Source organism: Eptatretus burgeri, chromosome 14 (assembly GCF_056783735.1).
Source record: "Eptatretus burgeri isolate ZD-2024b chromosome 14, Ebu_testis_v1, whole genome shotgun sequence".
In the NCBI taxonomy this organism is placed as follows: Eukaryota; Metazoa; Chordata; class Myxini; order Myxiniformes; family Myxinidae; genus Eptatretus; species Eptatretus burgeri.
Genome location: NC_140974.1, coordinates 57780349 through 57802179, shown reverse-complemented (window position 1 = coordinate 57802179; position 21831 = coordinate 57780349). Strand labels below are relative to the sequence as shown.

Below are 21831 nucleotides of genomic sequence, written 5' to 3'. Positions count from 1 at the left end.
AGAAGGACATTCGGCAGAGTGTCTACCTCCACTCTTCAGAGCGTTTACGATTTGAATCCCACTTATAGACTGGATCTGGATTCAGATCTGAACTAAAATTTAATCTGCTTCTTGTTGTCATTTAACCAATCATCCACCAAATTTCGTTCGAATCCGTCCATAACTTTGAGATATCCTGCCAACAGACAGACAGACGGGTGAAAACCTAACATCCGTCCACCATCGTTGGGCAGAGGTAATGATAAGGTCTTATTTTAAGATTGGAACATATGTGGGGATTGAGATATATTTGAGTCCTTATCTAATTCCGTTTTAAGTAGTTTCAAGAACTTGAAGATACAAATGATCGATGGTGAGGAAGAGTAGGCTTTCAGGTTGTTTTTAATACTGTGAGGATGCTGATTTATCGCCTCTTCCTTACACCCACCCCACTTTATATCTTTCTCTCTCCATCCATCTTATATTCTTCTTTCCACTCCCACCCTGCTTTCTAGTCCCCACCCATCCGCCAACCCTCTTATTCTTAACTAAGCTAAGCTATGATGGTTTTCCTGACAGGGTACCACACGGAGGTGTTTGGAATACCAAGCCGTTGTATGCTGCAGAACCTATCACATTGCAAGGTCATGTGCTCTACGGTGGACGTGGTCCCAGCCTTGCCCCTCACCCAGCTCACCACCTCCTTACCCAGGTGATAAACCTTGCCATAATTACCTCCCTATATATCAACTGAGCAGTGGTACATTGGGGAATCTGTGACTACACTTCAAGCTACAGAATTCTTTAAATTATTTGTTGATTTTTATATGTTTGCTTTGTGTGAAGGTGTTCAGGTCTGATAGCCCCCAGTACATTGGGTGATGTGTGCTGCAACGTCGTGGTGCGTCTATTCAATGGGGAGACCCAGAAGGTGTCTGTACAGCTCGAGAATATTGGAAAACAACCGGTGGAGAGCATAGAGCTCGACGTGACCTACAGCCAGCAACAAAGCAAGTCCCACACGGTCATCTGCATAACCCTCGATTTGTGTCCAAGAGTTTTAAAATGCATTTAATGGACCTTGAAGGGCAGAGGTATGATGCAATATGACGAGTGATTGAAATTTTTGTTTTAAATGTGGGTGAGAGGTGAAATTTAATTTGCTGAGGTTGGGGCATGGTTGGAGGATGAGCGATTGCGGAAGGACGGAGCGTCACTCACTTCGGGACGTTTCATGGAGAGGATGGAATATTTCGCCAGAAGTCTTGCGACTCGCTCCACAGTCTTGGTTAGAATCACTTTTGGAAAATGAGGAAGAAGAGCGAAGCTGTTTCTATGCCAGATCCGAGGGCCTGTGCTGTGTATATGTGGAAGATTGACTTGTAGAAATGTTATTTCCGTGTCTAGTTCATTTAGAGGGTGAGTAGTAAAGACTAGTAAGAATTCCTTGCATTCTACCTTGGTGGTTTCAGGAGATTCGGGGACATGCCGCGTGACCTGGGACACACAGGAGCTGCAAAAACTTATTCCCTTGCAGCCCGGATCTCTCGTCGATCTCACCCTCAGTATACATGCGAACTTCGACTTCTCCAACACTGACGGGTCTTTCACGGAGATGCAAGATGGTGAGGGAATCGTCAGACGAAACGTCTCATTTCTCACTTTGGTTACCTTGTATAACCCCTTTTTTATCCCCGCCACGTGGCGGAAGGGGGATATTGTTGTCACCCAGGTCGTCCGGCTGTCCGTCCGTCCGTCCGGGCATCAACATTTATAGCTGTGAGTGCGATAACTCATAAACTGTTCGCTATATCGATTTGAAATTTGGGTCACATGTACCACCTGAAAAGGAAGAACCCGATTGATTTTGGGCATGGCCAGATCCAAGATGGCCGACTGGGGTGGCCATCTTGAAAAAAATGTTTTTTTGCCATATCGATTTGAAATTTGGGTCACATGTACCACCTGAAAAGGAAGAACCCTATTGATTTTGGGCGTGGCCGGATCCAAGATGGCCGACTGGGGCGGCCATCTTGAAAAAAAATGTTTTTTGTAATAAATGGAAAACCGCTTATCTGATTTCAATTATTTTTGGTTACTACGTTCCTCACCCCTGGGGAACTTTTTCGAGATGATGACGAAATGGTGTCTTGTTTCCAATTCACCTCCCTCATTATCTGGAATATGTATGACCTTTTTCATTCAATGGTGGGGATTCCCCATCTCTGATGGTATATTTTTATATTTCTTATGGGTTTTTGAGGTAGTTTTTGGACTGTCAGGATAGCCTGGAGGTACACACATTTTTGTCTTAAGCCCCTGTTCTCCATTGTGCGGCCCGTGAGCCACTGGCGGCCCCTGGTGGCCTAAAATGCGGCACCTTATGCGTGGCCAATAATAATACACAAATGTGAAAACGCCCCATCATAATGACAATGTAAGTACATCAGTAGATGGCAGCCCCTTAACCACAACAAATAAAATAAATAAGTATGTGGAGGCAGGGCCAAATTGCAGCCATTTTCGAGTCTTGCAGGCGGTGTGGCGGCTCTCACACTGATTGATATCTTATCGGCAAAGGTGGCCCCCTTCTAAATAAAATCGTGAAGATCACTGCTCTTAGCTGTCATGTCCTGGTTTGAATCTCAGCCCAGCCAGAAACTATCATTCGGGTCTTTCAAAGACAGGCCAATTCATCAGTGTGTACCGTCCCTCAGATGGGCTTTAACTTGGGCTTAGTTGGAGGATGGCGGATTATCTGCAAGCTTTGTCTCCGCACGTGTCTGGGCGGTCAGTGTTTGTCTCTGGACCGTGTTTATAGTATGACCGGTACAAAATGGATTTGAGACATTATTTTGTTTCCATCTTCACTTATTTTATGCAGAATAATTTTGATGAGACAGTGCGAGGTGAGAGGAAGGGAAGGCAGACGTACAGTGGAGCGTTAATTACGATTCATACTGTCTTCCCATCCCCCACCCCTCTTCGATTTCCCCCACCCCTCCTCGCTCCCCTCCCTCCATCTTCACTCTCCCTGCTCTCTCCCCTACACCTCTCTCCCTCTTCCCTCCCTCTTCTTCCCTTTTTCTACCTCCCCTCTTTAGTATTCCTGCCAGCGAAGTGATGGGTGGTATTTGCTCATATATATATATATATATATATATATATATATATATATATATATATATATATATATATATATATATATATATATATATATATATATTGTTGCGGATTCGCGCCTGCCGGCGTGCGAACGGCCACGTAACTCGAATCGCGGCACGTCGCCCACCGGACGGACAATCCAGTCGTGACCCTCTCGGACTAACGCCGGGAACCAGTCACGGGTGGACCTTTCGGTCTCACCGCGATCGAGCCAATCGGCCCCCGCGTGGGATAGGGTTGCTCGCCAAATTCGACCTACCTAAGTACCCACACGGAGGGTAGACCGGGCGATCGCACCTCGCCGCAGGTCGACTTCGGACACGGGCCACTTAAGCGACCCGTTCCGTACTATCGGGATAACCGAGCGGTGTTATCGTCGGCTCGACGGTTCGATTAATTATCGGGCGTATTCAGCCCACTACCAACCCTTTACGTGAAGCAAGATGAGGATTCAATGAAAGAAATGACGAAGCGAAGCGGGAAAACAGTTCAACATAAAGCACATTTATTCGCGATGAACGGAAAGCACACATATACAATTCCACCAAAAGCACATAGAAAAGAAGACAAAAAGCAAATGCGACAATGCAGATATAATACCGACTACGCGAGCACACGGCAACACTTATACAATTTTACTTCACAGACGGCGCCGACAACACACATTCCCAAAGCAAAAGAAAAGAGAACCACCCTCCAGGATGAGGCGGGCCTGGGGTCGAGACCGGGTCGGGCCTACCCGTCTGATGATGAGGCGCGAAGTGGCGATGGTGCCCCAACTCCGCGGGCCTCGCGGACAGTGTCTGGTAGGGGGTGGGAAAAGGGGCCCCCTTGGTCGCACTATCTCAGCGCGGGGGGAAACAGGAGGGGGTTGCTGATGCTCGGGGTAAGGAGGATTTTTACTCTGTCTCGGGTCCCGTGACGAGCGTCTCCACCTCGACCAGGTCGCGCCGTCGGCCTCCCGCCTTCAGCTCCTGCCACCGACGCGAGCACCCCCTCGTCTGCCTTCGCCGCCGCCGCCTCTCCACAGCTCCGTCCTCTTCGCTCCGACTCCAACTCCGAACTCTTCCTCCTGCGAACTCCTTCCAACGCACACACGACACTTTTTCTGACGAACGCAGCCGCTTATATCAGCCCCGTGGCTTCGCCTTTGACCCTCTGCCTTCGACCTTTCACCTCGCTCCCCATTGGCCCGAGAAAAAGTGGGCGTGAATGCATTTTGATCCATGAATTTGCATATAGCGACCGCCCTCCAACGCCCTGGAGGCGGGGCCAAATCGCCCCTCGCTCACCGATTGGACGGAACAAAAGTGAGCGTGAGTCGTTTTTGATCCGTTTTTTGGAGCGGAAAGTCCGTGGTTTTGTACACGCTGTTCGGCGCGCGCCCTGCACGAGTCCAATACCGATACCCACAAGCGGCGCTAGAACGGTGGCGATGCGACGGTTGCGAGGTGTGACAGTAAAGGTCGTGGCTGTTGTGGTGAAGCGGCGTTGTGGTGGGTGGTTGATGTTGTGATGACTGTTGAGACGTGGTTGGTGGTGGTAATAATGGCGGTTGGTCCAAAATAAAGATAGTAAAAGAAAAACGGCTATCCTGAAGAGTCGCAGCACGCATAAATGACATGTATTCCCACTAGACAACGGGTTTGGGCCTAACTACACATATACTTACCGAGATATCTCACCTAAGGGACCTGAATGGTGGTTTGCGAATTTGGTAACCACAACACTACCCCCTCCCCTTTTTACAGACTCGTCCCGAGTCGTCAAATTTTCGTGTGCCATCATGTGTAGTTTTCCCCTAGTACATTTTACCTACGGATCCCTGAGTGCGACATTCATGGTATTCGTGTCCCCAAAATAAATAACCTGAGGGCTGCGTAACTACCTAAACAAACTCACTCACATGGACGACTTAAATAAAATTGCCGGCGCTAGGACAGACATGCCGGGGGCGCACTCATATTTACAGTACATCTTAACCTTAACTTACAAATTTTACACTAAACCATGGCCCAGGATCACTGAACTCTGCAAAAAGAAAGCAGTTAGCAGGGAGCCAGGCTGCCCGCATGCAGTCTCTGGCTCAAAACAATGCAGGTGACAGGGAATGTGGCTGGCTGCTCACACGCAGTCCAAGGCCTTCCCTTTTGAACTGAACGCAGTGAACCACAACGGTGCATGGGCCGCACAAACGTAGTCTCCGTGCCAGCTCAAGTGGCACACGCAATGAACACAACGAATGGATGGATGAATGGTTTGAACTGAACGCAAACACGGTGCACGGGCCGCCACTGCAGGCCCGTGTTGTAGCTGCCAACAGGGCAGTTCTTGCAGATTGCAAACTGTTGCTTTGATCCTGGCGCACATGGCAATGAACAGGGGGGGCAAAGCAAAAATTGAACGGGGCTGGTGAACATGGGCAGTGGGCATGGCATGGCAAAGGTGAGCAGGCAAACACAGCCCGCAGAAGAAGGCCGCTGCAGGCAAACACAGCCGGCAGATGAAGTGGGCCGGCACAGGCCTTGAAGTACCACAGCTGCAGACGATCCAGCCGGCACAGGCCTTGCAGCACAGCAGCTGCAGATGAAGTGGGCCGGCCTTTGCCTTGCAGCAACGCAGCCAACAGATGAAGCTGGCCAGCCTTTGCTGTTCAGTGGAGGTTGGTGGAAGGAGTGCGGTGGTGCTGGCCACTTGGAAGGCGGGCTCGGACCTACCTACCTGTCTCCCTCCCAACCTATCGCCTTTGCCTGTCACTGTACATACCCACTCCCTTAATTTGTGAAAAACCAATTTAGCCCGCACTTATTTTTTTTATTTTTATTTTTATGTTTACTTCCCCTCTATAAATCGTCCCCTAACCCCCTTTATCGTCTCTGTTCGGCTAACCTATCCTGTCACCTAGCCTACTCCCAACCCCTACGTTCCCTTCCCGGAGGGGAATAAGGGAGAGCTAGCGTCCTGTGTCGAGGCCCAACTCAAGCCTCAGAATGGCCTCCCCAGAGTTCGGCGATCTATAACACAAAGTGGGTCCAGCGGCCCACAACGAGAGCGAGGGGATGGATGGTGCGGAGGGGTACACTTCCTAATCTACCCTAACCATTTAACTGTTAAACTACCCCGGGGCTTTCAACAAGCCCCTCTCGCTTAAACTATTGGTTCTAACAACCCAGATTCCCGTCGCCTGTGTTGGTGTCCTCACAATTTCGGGCCTCGCCCCCCAATTTTCTTCCCGTGCCCTCACACGGTCTCATGGCTGGGACACGTGGCTCCCTTTGGCAGGCACGACCCTCTGCCGATTCTCCGACGATGGCACCCCCGGGCACTACACTGCCTCCGAGCCTACCAGCTCCCTAACACCGGGGAGTGCCCCCCCATGGCACCTCCCCTGAAACGCACATGTGGCAGGCTGGCTTCCCAGGCCCCTTTCCGAGGGTCACCCGCGCCCACAACACTGCCCACACGGCTAATGGCGCCCCGGGCCCCCGCACCAAGCAGGCACACCCGTGCCCACTACGCTATCCCGGCCCCCCATGGGCCCTTGGCCTACCACGGCCGACTAGCCTGGTGCCCGGGGTACCCACTCAGCGATACTCACTTTTCGCAGCCACGCTCCCAGCCCGTCAACAGGGCTCCTGCACCCCTCCAAACGGGTTTCGAGCCTACTTCCCCACCAACAGCAAAACGACTTCCATTTTTCAAATTTGACTAACCCAGCTAACTTACTTTATACTGACCCCGGGGTCCCTTGGGCGGGAGTCACTCCTCCCCCCAATCACTCATCGCACCATGCATTCCCCATTCACTCCACACACACAGACCCGCTGGCCTCACTCACTCACCAAGCACATGCTTCCAATTCACTCACCAACAACTCTTCAACACACACACCACTGAACTCTGCCATCCTCCTAACTACATCCCCTAACTAACTCGTGCTCCCACGTCGTCCCTTAAACTACAGCACGTTCCTTTTAACACTACGTAGCTAAACTACGTCCCCTCTACACATCCAAAGTCTGTCACTGTCTCCAAATAAATCATTTTATTTCCCAACCTAAATCTGGCTACAATCCCTCTAACTAATCCATTCCACGGACTCCATGAGGACTTACCCCTGCCCCATGAAGTCGGTCTAACTAAGCTAACCCTTCCCCCCTAACTAGTTTCCATCCTGTGCCCAGGTAAGGGGGTCTTCCACCCCTTGCCCAGGAATCCTGTGCACCCGAAAGTGAGGCTTGCTTTTTCTTTTTTTTTTTTTTTCCATGCGCATCACCAGCGCGGCAACTCACAGCTCACGCACTTTACACCTGCCCGTGACGCCATGCAGCTGCACGTGTTCCTCGTCCCTCCTTGGACGGCACCATCCGGCAGGGATACCCCTCCTGCCGGATTCCAACCCCACGTGCAGCCATGACGTCACCGTGCGCATAAAAAAATACAAGCCCCACGTCTCGAGGGGTTCCCCACGCGAACACATGTGCTTTGCCCGTTGGAGCTTAACACACACGATCGCGTGGAGAACCCGTCCGGTCCAAATCCATTTACCAGCCTAAACTTTGTCCGTCCGCGGGATCGGCAAATCCACCGCGTGCGTTTCCGGACCGGGACTTCACTCTCGCAAGCGAGCACGTGGTGGTCTCGTGCGTTGCACAGCACGGACCTCGTGCTCACTGCTGGGTGAACCCGGCACGGTCCCCGAAACAGCTACAGCCGCTACTCGGCTTTCTTCCCTCACATGTCTCCGTCGTCGCCTCCATTCCACCCACGCACACCTGCGTGTCACGACGCTAACACACCTCACAATTACATTCACACCGGGAGACGCGGCTGCGTGCTCCCGCATGCCAACCGACATCTCCCTTACATACCGCTCTCTCACACACACGGTCTCCCTTGCACTCGGCCGTTCACTCACGCATGCGGGGGAACTCATCCGCGGTGCCTCACTCATACACCGTGCCTCACTCATATACCGTGCCTCACTCACCCGCGGTGCCCCTTTTACACACGGCGTGCTGGGAAGCACGTACTCTGGCACCATCGCCACCACACCACTCACACACGGGGTCGCTGCCACACACGGGGACGCACTCACGCCTTGCACCACACACACAGGGACAACCACACTGGGGATTCGTGTCCCCACAAGGGTCTCTGGGGCCTCTATACCCCCCAAGCTCTCCGTGCACCTGTCCACAGCACCCGTCCCCTCAACCTCGCAAAGCACGACCGAACTCACCTGGTCGTGACTCGCCTCAAGGGGGCATACTCCCTCCCCTCGTTCCTGGAGGAGGCCATCCAGCTGCTCGCACTGGGCCTCCACCCAGTCAGCCAGCTCCCCCTCATGGTCCTCCACTACCTCTGTGTGTGTGTGTGTGCATCACTAACCTTGTCCAATTCACTCTCTATCTCCCGTGTCTCTATACATTTTATTCTTTCTGTCGTCTCCTCTTGTCTATTGGTCTCTGCTTCTTTCTGGCGTCTTTCCCTTATCTTTATGTAGGTCAACCTTGCTTTCTCCTTCAGTCGCTCCCGTCCTTCCCTGTTTTTCACTCCTTGCTCTTTCACGATCTCTGCGTACCTCATCCTTGCTTTCCGTCTTAATTGTTTTCTTCTCTCCCTCGCAATTCCTTTCACCTCGTCTCTTGTCTCCCGTGTCTCTATACATTTTCTCTCCTTGTTCCTTATTTCTGTCTCTTCCTGGTTCCTTTTTCCTTCCCATCTGAGTCGTTCTTTCTCTCTGAGCCCCATTAGCTGTTCGTTCTCCCTCCGGAGCTCCTCAATCTCCGTTGACTCCAGTTTCGCTCTCCGTTTTAGTTGTTCAATTTCACACTCATATAGTTGCTGTTTTCTCTCCCACTGTGCCTCCTGCTCTTTGTTTTCCAATCTCATTGTTTCTTTCAATTGGCTCATTTCCTTCCTGTGTTTCATTCGCTGTTCTCTCACTACTCTTCCTCATTTCCTCTCCTGTCCTTCCTTCTCCAGTTTCATGGTTTTCTTCATTTGGTTAATCTCCTTTTTGTGTTTCATTTGCTGCTGTCTAATTACTCTTCCTCGTTTCCTCTCCTGTCTTTCCTTATCCATTTTCATGGTTTTCTTCATTTGGTTCATCTCCATTTTGTGTTTCATTCGCTGTTCTTTGTCTATCTCCTCGTACTCCAGCCTCAGCTTTTCTTTCAATTGGTCAACCTCAGATTCATGTTCTTTTTGTTTTCTATTCCATTGTCTCTCTTGTTCCTCATTCTGCAATCTCGTTATTTCTTTCAGTTGGCTGACTTCCTTCTCCTGTCTGATTTGTTCTTCCTTCATTACTCTTTTTTGCATCTCATTCTGTAATCTCGTGGTTTCCTTCAGTTGGCTGATTTCCTTCTCCTGTCTCATTCCTTGTTCTTTCAGTACCCTTTCTTGTTCCTCATTCTGCAATCTCGTTATTTCTTTCAGTTGGCTGACTTCCTTCTCCTGTCTGATTCGTTCTTCCATCATTACTCTTTCTTGCATCTCATTCTGCAATCTCGTGGTTTCCTTCAGTTGGCTGATTTCCTTCTCCTGTCTCATTCCTTGTTCTTTCAGTACTCTTTCTTGTTCCTCATTCTTTAATCTGGCCTTCGCTTCCAGCTGTTCGATCTGTACTGTGTGGTTTCTTAATGTTTCATTCTCTGTTGTCGTTCTTTCTTCTCTCACCATCCTCAACTCGTTTTGTAATTCCCTCTCTTTGTTCTGGTGTTTCTGTAACTCAGAAGCTTTATTTTCCAATTCCTATCTCATCTCCACACACTCCGACTTTGCTTTGGCTTCGAATTGTTCAATCTGCTCAGTGTGGTTCCTTAACGTTTCATTCTCTGTTTTCTTCCTTTCCTCTTTTAACATCCTCAGTTCGTCTTGTAATCCTCTTTCTTTGTTTTCGTGTTTCAGTATCTCAGAAGTTTTTGTTTCCAATTCCTTTCTCAATTTGTGTGCTTCTTCACTCATTTCATCTCTTCTTTCCACCGCTTCCCTCCTCAATTCGTCCCTTTTTTTACTGTATTCATTTAGTTTTTTCTGCCATTCCTTTCCCATTCTAATCTCCCCTTCCAGGATTTCTCTTTTAAACTGGCTTGCGCTTACCTCTCGCTTCAGTAGTTCCAATTCCCCATCTTGTTCGCGTTTTTCCTTTTCGAGCTTTGTTTTCCTTTCTCCTTCCTCCCTCAATTCTCCCTGCAGTTCTTCGAACTGTTCTGACTTTTCCAGCAATTCCTCCGCCCTTTCCTCGAGCTGTCTCTCTCCTCTTTTTATCTTCCATTCTAGGCTTTCTCTTTCCTGATTGCCTGTTCTTATCTCTTCCTTCAATTGTTCCAACTCCCCATCGTGTTGACATTTTTTTCTCTTCCAACAGTATTTCCCTCACTCTCTCCTCCAGTTCTTTGAACCGCCTTGCTTGCTCCAATAATTTTTCCATTAATTGTTTTACTTCCAAGTCGTGCTCCTTTTGTTTCTTTTCGAGCTCGGTTTTCCATTCTTCCTCCCATTGTTTCCTTTCCTGGGAGATACCAATCTGCTGTTCCTCTATTCTTTTGTTCAGTTTGCTCTTCGCATATTCCAACTGACGGGTATAAAACACTACCAAATTATTTTTCCCACGTAATTTGTCGACTCTATTGGCCAAGTCATGTTTTTGCCACCGAATTCGTTCCAGTAAATCGTCCAATCGCTGTGTCCCCCCGTACACGTAATTTTTCTGAAGCGCATCTGCGTGCCGTTGTGACTCGTCCACTCCACGTTGCACCTCCTCGATATATTCTTCATAACGCTTCACCTTTTCCAAGACATCCCCCAATTGTGCCTGAAGCCTGCCAATGCTCGCATAGTCATCCTGCCACGCCTGCCATGGCACATGCCGTGACCACGTGCCTTGAACCGGTGACTGGGAGCTCACGCCTCGTGCTGTGCCATTAATATCAGCCCGCTCCGTGCTGCCATTGTGCGACTCCGTTTGCCGGCAAAGTTCGTGCTCAAGCCGCTCCCACTGACCACAGTTAGTGGTGGGGTTATAATTATAAAAAGAACCGACCTGGGCCATGGATCCTACATGACGACACATACCTAATACCCCCGGCTCCCGCTCGCCTTGAGACGCCATCTTGCTTCTCTTAAAGGGTTAATTTAGCTCGCTCGTAATTTGGAGGGAATCGGGGGTCGCTTCTCTCACCCCTGGACCGATTCCCGTGAATTTAGCTGGAGACAGGAGAGCCCGTTTTCCTGTTCTCCGATACCAGTGCCGCGAGGAGGGCGATGGATTTGTATTTGTATCGCACGACCTGACACCAGTGTTGCGGATTCGCGCCCGCCGGCGTGCGAACGGCCACGTAACTCGAATCGCGGCACGTCGCCCACCGGACGGACAATCCAGTCATGACCCTCTCGGACTAACGCCGGGAACCAGTCACGGGTGGACCTTTCGGTCTCACCGCGATCGAGCCAATCGGCCCCCGCGTGGGATAGGGTTGCTCGCCAAATTCGACCTACCTAAGTACCCACACGGAGGGTAGACCGGGCGATCGCACCTCGCCGCAGGTCGACTTCGGACACGGGCCACTTAAGCGACCCGTTCCGTACTATCGGGATAACCGAGCGGTGTTATCGTCGGCCTCGACGGTTCGATTAATTATCGGGCGTATTCAGCCCACTACCAACCCTTTACGTGAAGCAAGATGAGGATTCAATGAAAGAAATGACGAAGCGAAGCGGGAAAACAGTTCAACATAAAGCACATTTATTCGCGATGAACGGAAAGCACACATATACAATTCCACCAAAAGCACATAGAAAAGAAGACAAAAAGCAAATGCGACAATGCAGATATAATACCGACTACGCGAGCACACGGCAACACTTATACAATTTTACTTCACAGACGGCGCCGACAACACACATTCCCAAAGAAAAAGAAAAGAGAACCACCCTCCAGGATGAGGCGGGCCTGGGGTCGAGACCGGGTCGGGCCTACCCGTCTGATGAGGCGCGAAGTGGCGATGGTACCCCAACTCCGCGGGCCTCGCGGACAGTGTCTGGTAGGGGGTGGGAAAAGGGGCCCCCTTGGTCGCACTATCTCAGCGCGGGGGGAAACAGGAGGGGGTTGCTGATGCTCGGGGTAAGGAGGATTTTTACTCTGTCTCGGGTCCCGCGACGAGCGTCTCCACCTCGACCAGGTCGCGCCGTCGGCCTCCCGCCTTCAGCTCCTGGCACCGACGCGAGCACCCCCTCGTCTGCCTTCGCCGCCGCCTCTCCACAGCTCCGTCCTCTTCGCTCCGACTCCAACTCCGAACTCTTCCTCCTGCGAACTCCTTCCAACGCACACACGACACTTTTTCTGACGAACGCAGCCGCTTATATCAGCCCCGTGGCTTCGCCTTTGACCCTCTGCCTTCGACCTTTCACCTCGCTCCCCATTGGCCCGAGAAAAAGTGGGCGTGAATGCATTTTGATCCATGAATTTGCATATAGCGACCGCCCTCCAACGCCCTGGAGGCGGGGCCAAATCGCCCCTCGCTCACCAATTGGACGGAACAAAAGAGGGCGTGAGTCGTTTTTGATCCGTTTTTTGGAGCGGAAAGTCCGTGGTTTTGTACACGCTGTTCGGCGCGCGCCCTGCACGAGTCCAATACCGATACCCACAAGCGGCACTAGAACGGTGGCGATGCGACGGTTGCGAGGTGTGACGGTAAAGGTCGTGGCTGTTGTGGTGAAGCGGCGTTGTGGTGGGTGGTTGATGTTGTGATGACTGTTGAGATGTGGTTGGTGGTGGTAATAATGGCGGTTGGTCCAAAATAAAGATAGTAAAAGAAAAACGGCTATCCTGAAGAGTCGCAGCACGCATAAATGACATGTATTCCCACTAGACAACGGGTTTGGGCCTAACTACACATATACTTACCGAGATATCTCACCTAAGGGACCTGAATGGTGGTTTGCGAATTTGGTAACCACAACAATATATATATATATATATATATATATATATATATATATATATATATATATATATATATATATATATATATATATATATATATATATATATATATATATATATATATATATATATATATATATATATATATATATATAGTATACGACCCATGAACTCGTTGGGTTCCTGTTGTGACAGCGGTTGATAAAAACATGGGTGGTCGCTATATAATTGCATACTCGTCATACAGTTTTTGACGGATCGGGCTGAACACTTTTGACAGAGGTTGATTATAGTGCGCATAAAAGCGTGGAAGCCGATTTTTTTTTTATTATTATTTATTTATTTATTTATTTTTTTTAATTCGAAAAATATATGTATAAATATTTTTCGGATTTTTTTTTCAAAAATTTCAAAGTCCCGTTGCTAGGCAACGGTGGCATCCATAGCAACGGTGCTCAAAACCATACAATCAGATCCTGGTATGAATCTACCAGTCAAGTTTCATCAAAATCGGTTGACTCCTCTGGCCTCCAGAGCTGTCCATTACATACATACATACATACAGACAGACGGAAAACCTGAGAATAATGGTAGTTTAGCGACCACCCAAAAAAGATAGCTCCAGCAAACTATACCGCTGAGGTTTGCATTGATCAAACTAGTGCATGCCTGTACGTGCGTGCCCGTACGTGCGTGGCCGTACGTGCAAAAAAACAAAATTAAGTGTGACGTCAATAGTGACATCATAGCACCGTGTCCTGTCATTGGTTGATAAATAAATAAATAAATGGCCGTAACTTGGGAACCGCTTGTACGATTAATATCAAACCTTGAAAAGGCACATCCTCGAGTCCCCAGAAATATTCCTGGCAAGTTTCAATTAGATCAGACCAATGGTTGTCGAGAAGCGGCGGTCGCAGACACACACACACACACACACACACACACACACACACACACACACACACACACACACACACACACACACACACACACACACACACACACACACAGACAGACAGACACGCACACAGAGATTGCTGGAATTATAGATAGATACTCCCGAAGAGTACTTGACTGAATCAGAAATTGATTTTTGAAATGCCGATGTTTATTTTATGCTTAAAAATAAACCATTCTTTGTCTATACTAAAAGTTTGAGATTTCAAAAATAAATCATTTCAAGAAAAAAAAAAGAAGATAGCTCCAGCGAACTATACCGCTGAGGTTGTTTGCATTGATCAAATTCTCCCGAAGCGTACTTGACTGAATCGGGAATTGATTTTTTTTTTTCGTTGCCCAATTTGAACGAAACTTGATACTGTCTACTAACCACAGGAGAATGGTGAGTAAGGTGGCCCTAAAATTTTTGTGCTGTCATGTACCGTTTTGGCTGTATTTTGGGAACATACATACATACAAGATGAGAGTTTTAGTAATATATAGATATAGACCGTGGGCCAATAGTCGAAACCATCCCCCCCCCTGGGGATTTTTGCAGACTATCATTTTTGAATAGCCTGTTATATGTCTTTTTGAAATTTGCTTGTCTGCAAGCAGAATTTGGTGGAATAAAAGTATAGGCTATGTTAACTGTACCTTGCTGATGCAATTTTGATAATTTTAGGAATGAGGGGTGGGGTGAGATTTTGCTATTTTCTTGTGTACTTTTGAGTGAATCCTGCTGAATTTCTCCTTGCTGTATGAAGAAAAGCTGTTCTTTATAAAAACATGAAGAAAATTTAATTGACCCAAAGATCAATGACGTCACAGTGACGTCATAACAGAAAATGATATTTTTGAGCATTTTTCTCCAATCATCTCCGACATGTTGATTATTACTAAGCAGAATTAATTCAGATGCTCTCATTATCACACGGATATGAATATCAATCACTTGTCATATTATCAATTAATCATCGCTATAAATTGAACTGAAATCAAATTGAAATGATACGTTTTATTTTGCATGTGCCAATATTCGTTTCCAATTAGCAAATCTCAGCATTAGTGGACAAACATCAAGGATTATTGAAGCATATCTTGATAAACAATAAATCCACCAATATATATGTTGTCCAGGTTCTCTAAAGCTATCAAGAACAAGTTTAAACTTGTGACATTGGTATATTTGCAAATGGTACAGTCGAGTCAAACAACAAACAACCATTCATGTGGTGAAACTCATGGCAGTGTTCTCTATAAGTTCCAATGTACTGGCTATATAATAACGGACGAGCACGAAGGCAAACATGGAAAATTATTCCTCTGTATCTTCAAAAATGACATCTTCAAATCTCTCATCTTCTGGAAGGTCCTCTTCCTCTTCATCTTCATCGTACAAATCCACAAGCTCTTTCGGCATCAAATCTCCCTCCGTCCACTGGAAATCCAATTCGCCATGTACTATGCACCAACCGTGCCCATCTGGCGTTGGTACATTTGGCATAGCCTGGTCTGCCCTGCACCAGACCAGTGCTTGGTAATCAGCCCTCTGTATGTGATGCCTGGCATGGAGGTAGTATGCTCAAGTCAACTCCATTGTAACTGGTCAACAATGATCCAGATTTTGGCTTGAACCTCTCTAAGAACTGCTCGGTACGTAGCTTGTTGATATCAGATGATGTTGACTTCTTCCTGTACAACAAACATGTGAAGTGCTCTAACGTCTGATAGAGTATCACTCACATCAGGTGAACTTCCTAATGAGAGGAACGTAGCCAAGAAATCCGGATGATCTTTAAGAGTCTTCAAAGGAAGCAGCTTCCCCTTTCGTACGAATGAACTCGTGTCGCACCCAGAAAATGCATGCAACGCTGGTAGTGCTGAACAGATATCTTTTCCAGCTTCTGCGATTACACGATGAACGTCAATCATCCGTCGTTTGTTGCCGACTCCTGTGTCAAATAACACTCGCTGTTGAATATCTTGCGCAAATTTAAGGAGCAACAAGAATACATCTGTGTCTGGTGATCTAATTACAATTGTGGACTCAGATGAGGAATGTGAAGCTACATGTAGGCAGTGCAGAATCATCCTTGTGTCTGATTCCTCTTGAGTCGAATGTAGCTCCTCCACATCTTCTGATTCGGTAGTTTTACCATCTGAGCTTGTGATGGATGTGCAGTCTCTCCCACAGACAAACAGGATTCTTCTTTCGACCAGTTTTGCAGAGTACTTTGGCGTTTTCCATTCCAGCAGAAGCAGTTTGGTAAGTTGTGTTTTATTCTTTGAGTTACGCAGAAACTTCTTCCAGTCACGTGGGATCTTCGTAAGCAGACTCTTGATTAAGTGCGTTGACGATGCTCCTCTGTGTTCTCTCTCTCTCTCTCTGCTTCTTTGACCGACATGTCTCTGTAAGCATCAGTCACAAAGTCTATCCGTCGTACTTTAGGAAGTTGTGCGAACAAACTTTCAGCCAGCTCACCAAATGTTTCTGGGATGGAAACTTGTGTCTGTAGTAGGGCATTTCCATCGATTATGTAACTCATGCTTTCGTTGGTCGGTCGCTGTGACAAGTTAGCATGTCCTTCCAGGGTATGCATTAGCTTGGCCTTGTCTGTTTTCGTTGGGGATCCTGTAGCTGTTGCTAGAGCCCATGGAATGGGCCCCAATGGATAACCGAGGACCTTTTCCATGCTCATGTTGTATTTAAGAGCCAGCAATATCAATTGGCCAAACATATTCTGTTATGCAACAACATTCTTAGTTTTTTTGTCTGTCCCTGTAACTTTAACTGACTTTGCTAGTGACGCAAATGTTTTGAGTTTCTGTTTCTTGATTGGTTCGTGGAAACTCTTTTCTTTCTTGATTAGCCTTTCTTTTACAAATGCTTCGTGTAATATCTTCCCACGATTGTCCGCTGATAGAAGATCCTGCTCAACTTCGGGTGGAGCTGGTACTCCTGATGACAGACAATAGAGGACATCTTTATCCTCGACATTGAAAGGGTTAATGAAGCTTGTGATGGCATCAACAACCTTGCGAACATCAGTTTCACTGCGGAGTATTTCTCAGGTCCTTATATCCTTGTGTGTTGAACATCCTTGACTCTCCATTCCTGTCAGTTCCATGGTGGCTTGGACATAACCTGCCCGCGAGTGTCTTGTCATACACCATCTGTAGTAAGCAGAATAGTTTCTGCTGAATCCAATAATTCCCCCGTGAGATTTTGCATGTCGATTGATGGTTTGTTCAATGGTAAGATCAACTGCATTTCTCGATGACTGTACCTCGGATCTGTTCACACTGAATCCATTTAACCGCAAAAGCTCTTGAGCTCTAGGATGGGAACTGGGGAGGTTTAGGAGAGTCAGCATGTATACCGTTGCATATCTTGCATAATTTGGTCGGTCAGAGCTGAAAAACATGCGATACACAGGTTTTGCAGACACCACAGATGAAGATCCAAATTGTTCTCTTTGGTTGCTCTGAGAAACATCAAGACCAGCCATACTTTATCTATATAATCCAACCAAAACTGAGTGGTTTTCCCCATTTCTCCCTTTTTTTTTTTTATTTTTTTTTTTTTGTATACCTTGGTCGAGGCTCGTATGAGAGCTAACACACAACTCACAGCAAGGAGGCATGAGACAAGAGGGGCGGGAGTGGAAGGGACAAAACAGTGGGGAACACACATTAGGTGAACTGTGGAAGGGAGAGGGATGGGGATGGGACGGGGAACATGGCGAAGAGAAGATGGACATTTCAGGGACTTTCAGGAAGGAAAGTAGGAGAAATGAAGGAAGTGGGCTTGGGTGGATTATCGGGGGTAGAAAAGATCGAGGATTTGGATGGGGGAAGATAAGAGGTGGTGGTGAACAGCTGTTTTGAAAGCCTGGAGGGAAGAATGGGAAAGAATAGAGTGAGGAAGTTTATTCCAAAGGCGGGAAAAAAGAGGAATGAAAGAGTGAAGATGAGCAGTGATTCGTGATTTTGGTAGTTTTACCAGAAGGGGGTTGTTGGCGGACCTTGAGCGCCCTGTGGAAATGCGGTGGGGACAAATCGCAGAGAGAGCAGGGGGGGCAAGGCTGGAGAGGAGTCGGTAGAAGACAGAAAGACCACCGACCAACCTGCGGTGATTGAGTGAGAGGCCCAAAGACTCAGCTTCATTGCGGGAGATGCCGATGATCTTAAATGCCCTGGTTTCGACAGCGTGAAGCCGAGAAAGGTGGGAGGCAGGAGCACCAGCCCAGAGGGGAGAGCAGTACTCCATCAGGCTACGGACAAAAGCTTTGTAAGTGGTCAGGAGCTCAAGAGGGCCGAGGAAGGACTTAGCACGACGGAGGATTCCCAGTCGGCGACTGGCTTTTGAGGCGAGGTTGGAAATGTGACTTTCCCAGGAAAGGTCATGGCAGATAGTGAGACCTAGAAGCTTGAAAGAAAAGACTTCTTCCAGAGGATTGTTGAGAAAGTGGATGGGGGGGTTTTGTAAACGGTCCTTTCGAAGAGACATAGTGAGAGTGTGAGATTTGTCTGGATTGAAAGACATGTTCCACGTGTTGGACCAGTTTGTGATTTTATCCAGATCTGCAGTGAGTGAAGAAGCTGCTGCTTGCCGGTCTGAGGGATGACAGATGGTACGGCAGAGGGTGGAGTCGTCGGCAAAGAGAAATAGAGGATTTTCCTGAGAGTCCGAGAGATCATTGATGAAAACCAGAAAAAGAACAGGGCCCAGAACGCTACCTTGAGGAACTCCAGCCTGCACAGGAAGAGGGGATGAAAGAACTCCATTTAGGGCCACACGTTGACTGCGACAGGAGAGGAAGTCTGCGAGCCATGAGTGGAGATGGCCTTGAATACCATGGGAAGAGAGTTTGGTGAGTAGGGCAGGGTGCCAGACTGTGTCAAAAGCACGTGATATGTCCAGGGATACGGCTCGGATTTCCTGTCTGGCATTGAGGACCTCCATCCATTGATGGGAGAGCAGAAGCAGCATATCCAGGGTAGAGTGACCTGGTCTGAAACCAAATTGATGATTGGAAATCAAGCCATTGGAGAAGAGGAAGGATTTCATATCTGAGGCGATGATGGATTCCATCACCTTGCTGATGATTGGGAGAAGGCTGATTGGTCTGTAGTTATAGGGATCTGTTTTTGCACCTTTTTATGCAGGGCAGTGATGTTAGCAGATTTCCAAGCAGATGGCAGATGACCTTGGGCAAATGAGAGGGTGAATAGAACAGAGAGAGGGTGAGCAAGAGCAGAAGAGCAGGCTTTGAGGACATGTGGGCTGATGCCGTCTGGACTGGTTGCAGAATCTGACTCGAGGTTTGAAAGCAAGCTCTCCACCTTGTCAGGAGAAAAGGATACAGAGTCCAGGGACAGTTGGGTGCGACTGGGTAAAGTGGGTAGAGATAGTGATGGGTTTAGGACACAAGATTTAGCTGCAAACACCGAGTTTAGACATTCAGCTTTATCACATGTAGAATCAGCAGTGCGGCCATTTGAGGTAAGGGAGGGGATGGAGGGGGGACATACACCAGAAACAGATTTGATTAAACGCCACCAGGATTTTGAGGAGGGAGAGAGGTATGAGAGTTCAGACTTGAGATGAGAAAGATGTTGTTTTCTGGCTCTCCTGAGGGTAGATACACACTTGTTCCGAGCTTTGTGGAAAGAACTGAGATTGCCCTCAGTTGGGTTTGCTTTCCATGAGGCAAAGGCAAGTTGTTTCAGGACAACTGTCTCGCCACAAGCTTCAGTAAACCAAGGGCGGGAGGAAGGGTAAGACAACTGAACACGAGAGGGGATAAATCTGTGCATGAGGGAGAGCAAGTTTCTTTGAAAGAATTCCCAGGATGAGTTGATGTTTGAGAAAGTAGTGATAGGAGACCAGTCTGTAAGTTTGATGGCTGCTCGGAGACCCTGCCAGTCGGCTTGAGTGAAATGCCAGACTCGACGGCGGTGAGGTGGTTCTCTGATAACAGCCAGAGAGATGTCCACTTTAACAAGGACGTGGTCAGAAGAACCAATTGGAGCGAAGGAAGAGCAGCAGATACGAAGAAGAGATACGAACAGCAGATACGAAGAGCGAAGGAAGAGCAGAAGAGCCCTTGCGAACCTTTTCCTTATAACTGTTGTAGAGCATCAGCAGCCATGTGCAGCTATTGTTGGCCAGAGTTTCTGATAGATTCTCCTTACTTGGAATGAGTGACAAGCTTTGCAGGAGGCCTCTTGTTTCATCTCCAATAATCTGCCCCTCTGATGTCTCGAAAGCTCTCAACAACAGACGCTCTAAGGCTTCAAGTGTTAGCCTGTGAACACGCAATGCTCTGTTGTAATGTTTCCCGGACATCACTTTGTTAATGGACCCACTGGCGCAGATTCCAGCTTCCACTACTATTTCCTCAAAGCCACTGGACTGAAGCCGTTTTCCAAGAGCACCAAGATATGCAGAGGTAGTGTGAAAAACACCCATCCTGACAATTACGTCTTCAAACAAACGATTATTCTGCCATACAAGAGCATATGCTTTTTTGGCCACTGCCAGGTCAAACGTCACGATTGTGTAGTGCTGGCCCACTTCTCTGGATGATGCCTGGGAAAGTTTCAGGAGGTGTTGGACAGTGCCATTCTCGGTAACCGGGGCATTCACGGGAGCCATGTAGTCAACTGTGGATAACATCCTTGTCATCTTTGTTCTTCGCTGTCATGGTTACCCAACCAGCCCATCCAGGTACCATCTGGGTCGTGTTCTGCAGCAGTGCCCTGCAAAATACCCACACTGTATCAGACCATTGGGCCCAAGTTTCTGTGTCTGTTTGTGGGGCATCACTGATGGATACGACAAGGGATGGTTCAGTCTTGGTATTGACAAAACATGGCTCTACCTCTTGGGGATTGTAAACCACTGAGCGCTGCTTGTTCTTGAGAATGGGAACTTGAATGCAAGAGGGGTTGCTGCAAGCATCTTTCAGAACCTCCTGGATCATTATCCCATGGGCCGTGTGTGTTGTGCCAGTACCCGAAGGTGTTTCTTCATTCAGGTCAAAATTGTCCCAGCATAGGTAACTAACAACATTTCCGGCTGGCTGAATTGAAGGTGGAATAACGCCTTCTCTCTCCACTATGCTCTTACACATGGCCGTTTCCAGTTCCAGCAGACGAGAGTAGGAAACACAGTGTCCATATCAATTCAATAGAGTGACTTTCAGCACTACCAGTCAAATGCCTTAGTGTCATACCCAGAAGAAGGTGTTTGGGCATTGTCCATTGCCCTCTTGTCAAAGCTTGGCAAATATCTTCAGCAAAGGAATCAACCAATCTGCTTCTTTTCGTCGACGCATCTGCAAATTTCTTTCCAGTAATCACCCAGGAGAGAAAATCTTGCAATTGAGTAGGTGGGTGGACAATTCCACTAAGTAAGAAGCTTGGTGAAGGTGGCCAAGGCATCTCTGTTGATTCTTCTTTGGAGCCAAGAATAAGTCTTCATAGGAGTAGTGCTGCTTCTTCAAGGCGTTTCAGGTCGGATGGAGCAACCTCAAATGCAGACTCGATGGCCTGACCTTTTGGAACTTCCGTCGAATACACAAGTTCACTCCTGTAATTAGGTTGGCAAAACTCTATTTTGCTTCCAAATTTCTTTGTCAACTTTGCTTTTATCTTGTCAGTTTTGTAATTGACATTGTAAAATTTGGGGCTATTGCTCAACATAAACTGCAAATATCGGTCCTTGAGCATTGTAACTCTTTCAACGTTAGCTCCATGGATAATGCTGTTCTCAACATATTGGC

General features: G+C 47.8%; 1 protein-coding gene across 5 annotated transcripts in view; it reads left to right on the top strand.

The window, feature by feature from the left end:
* Window positions 1–21831, top strand: part of TRAPPC9 (trafficking protein particle complex subunit 9) — a 131025-nt gene that overhangs the window by 31796 nt on the left and 77398 nt on the right. For all 5 annotated transcript variants that reach the window (XM_085855026.1, XM_085855024.1, XM_085855023.1 and 2 more), the window contains 3 exons: window positions 559–691; window positions 826–989; window positions 1452–1604. In XM_085855026.1, coding sequence (XP_085711152.1) covers window positions 559–691; window positions 826–989; window positions 1452–1604 — 450 coding nt within the window. The remainder of the gene's footprint in view (window positions 1–558; window positions 692–825; window positions 990–1451; window positions 1605–21831) is intronic.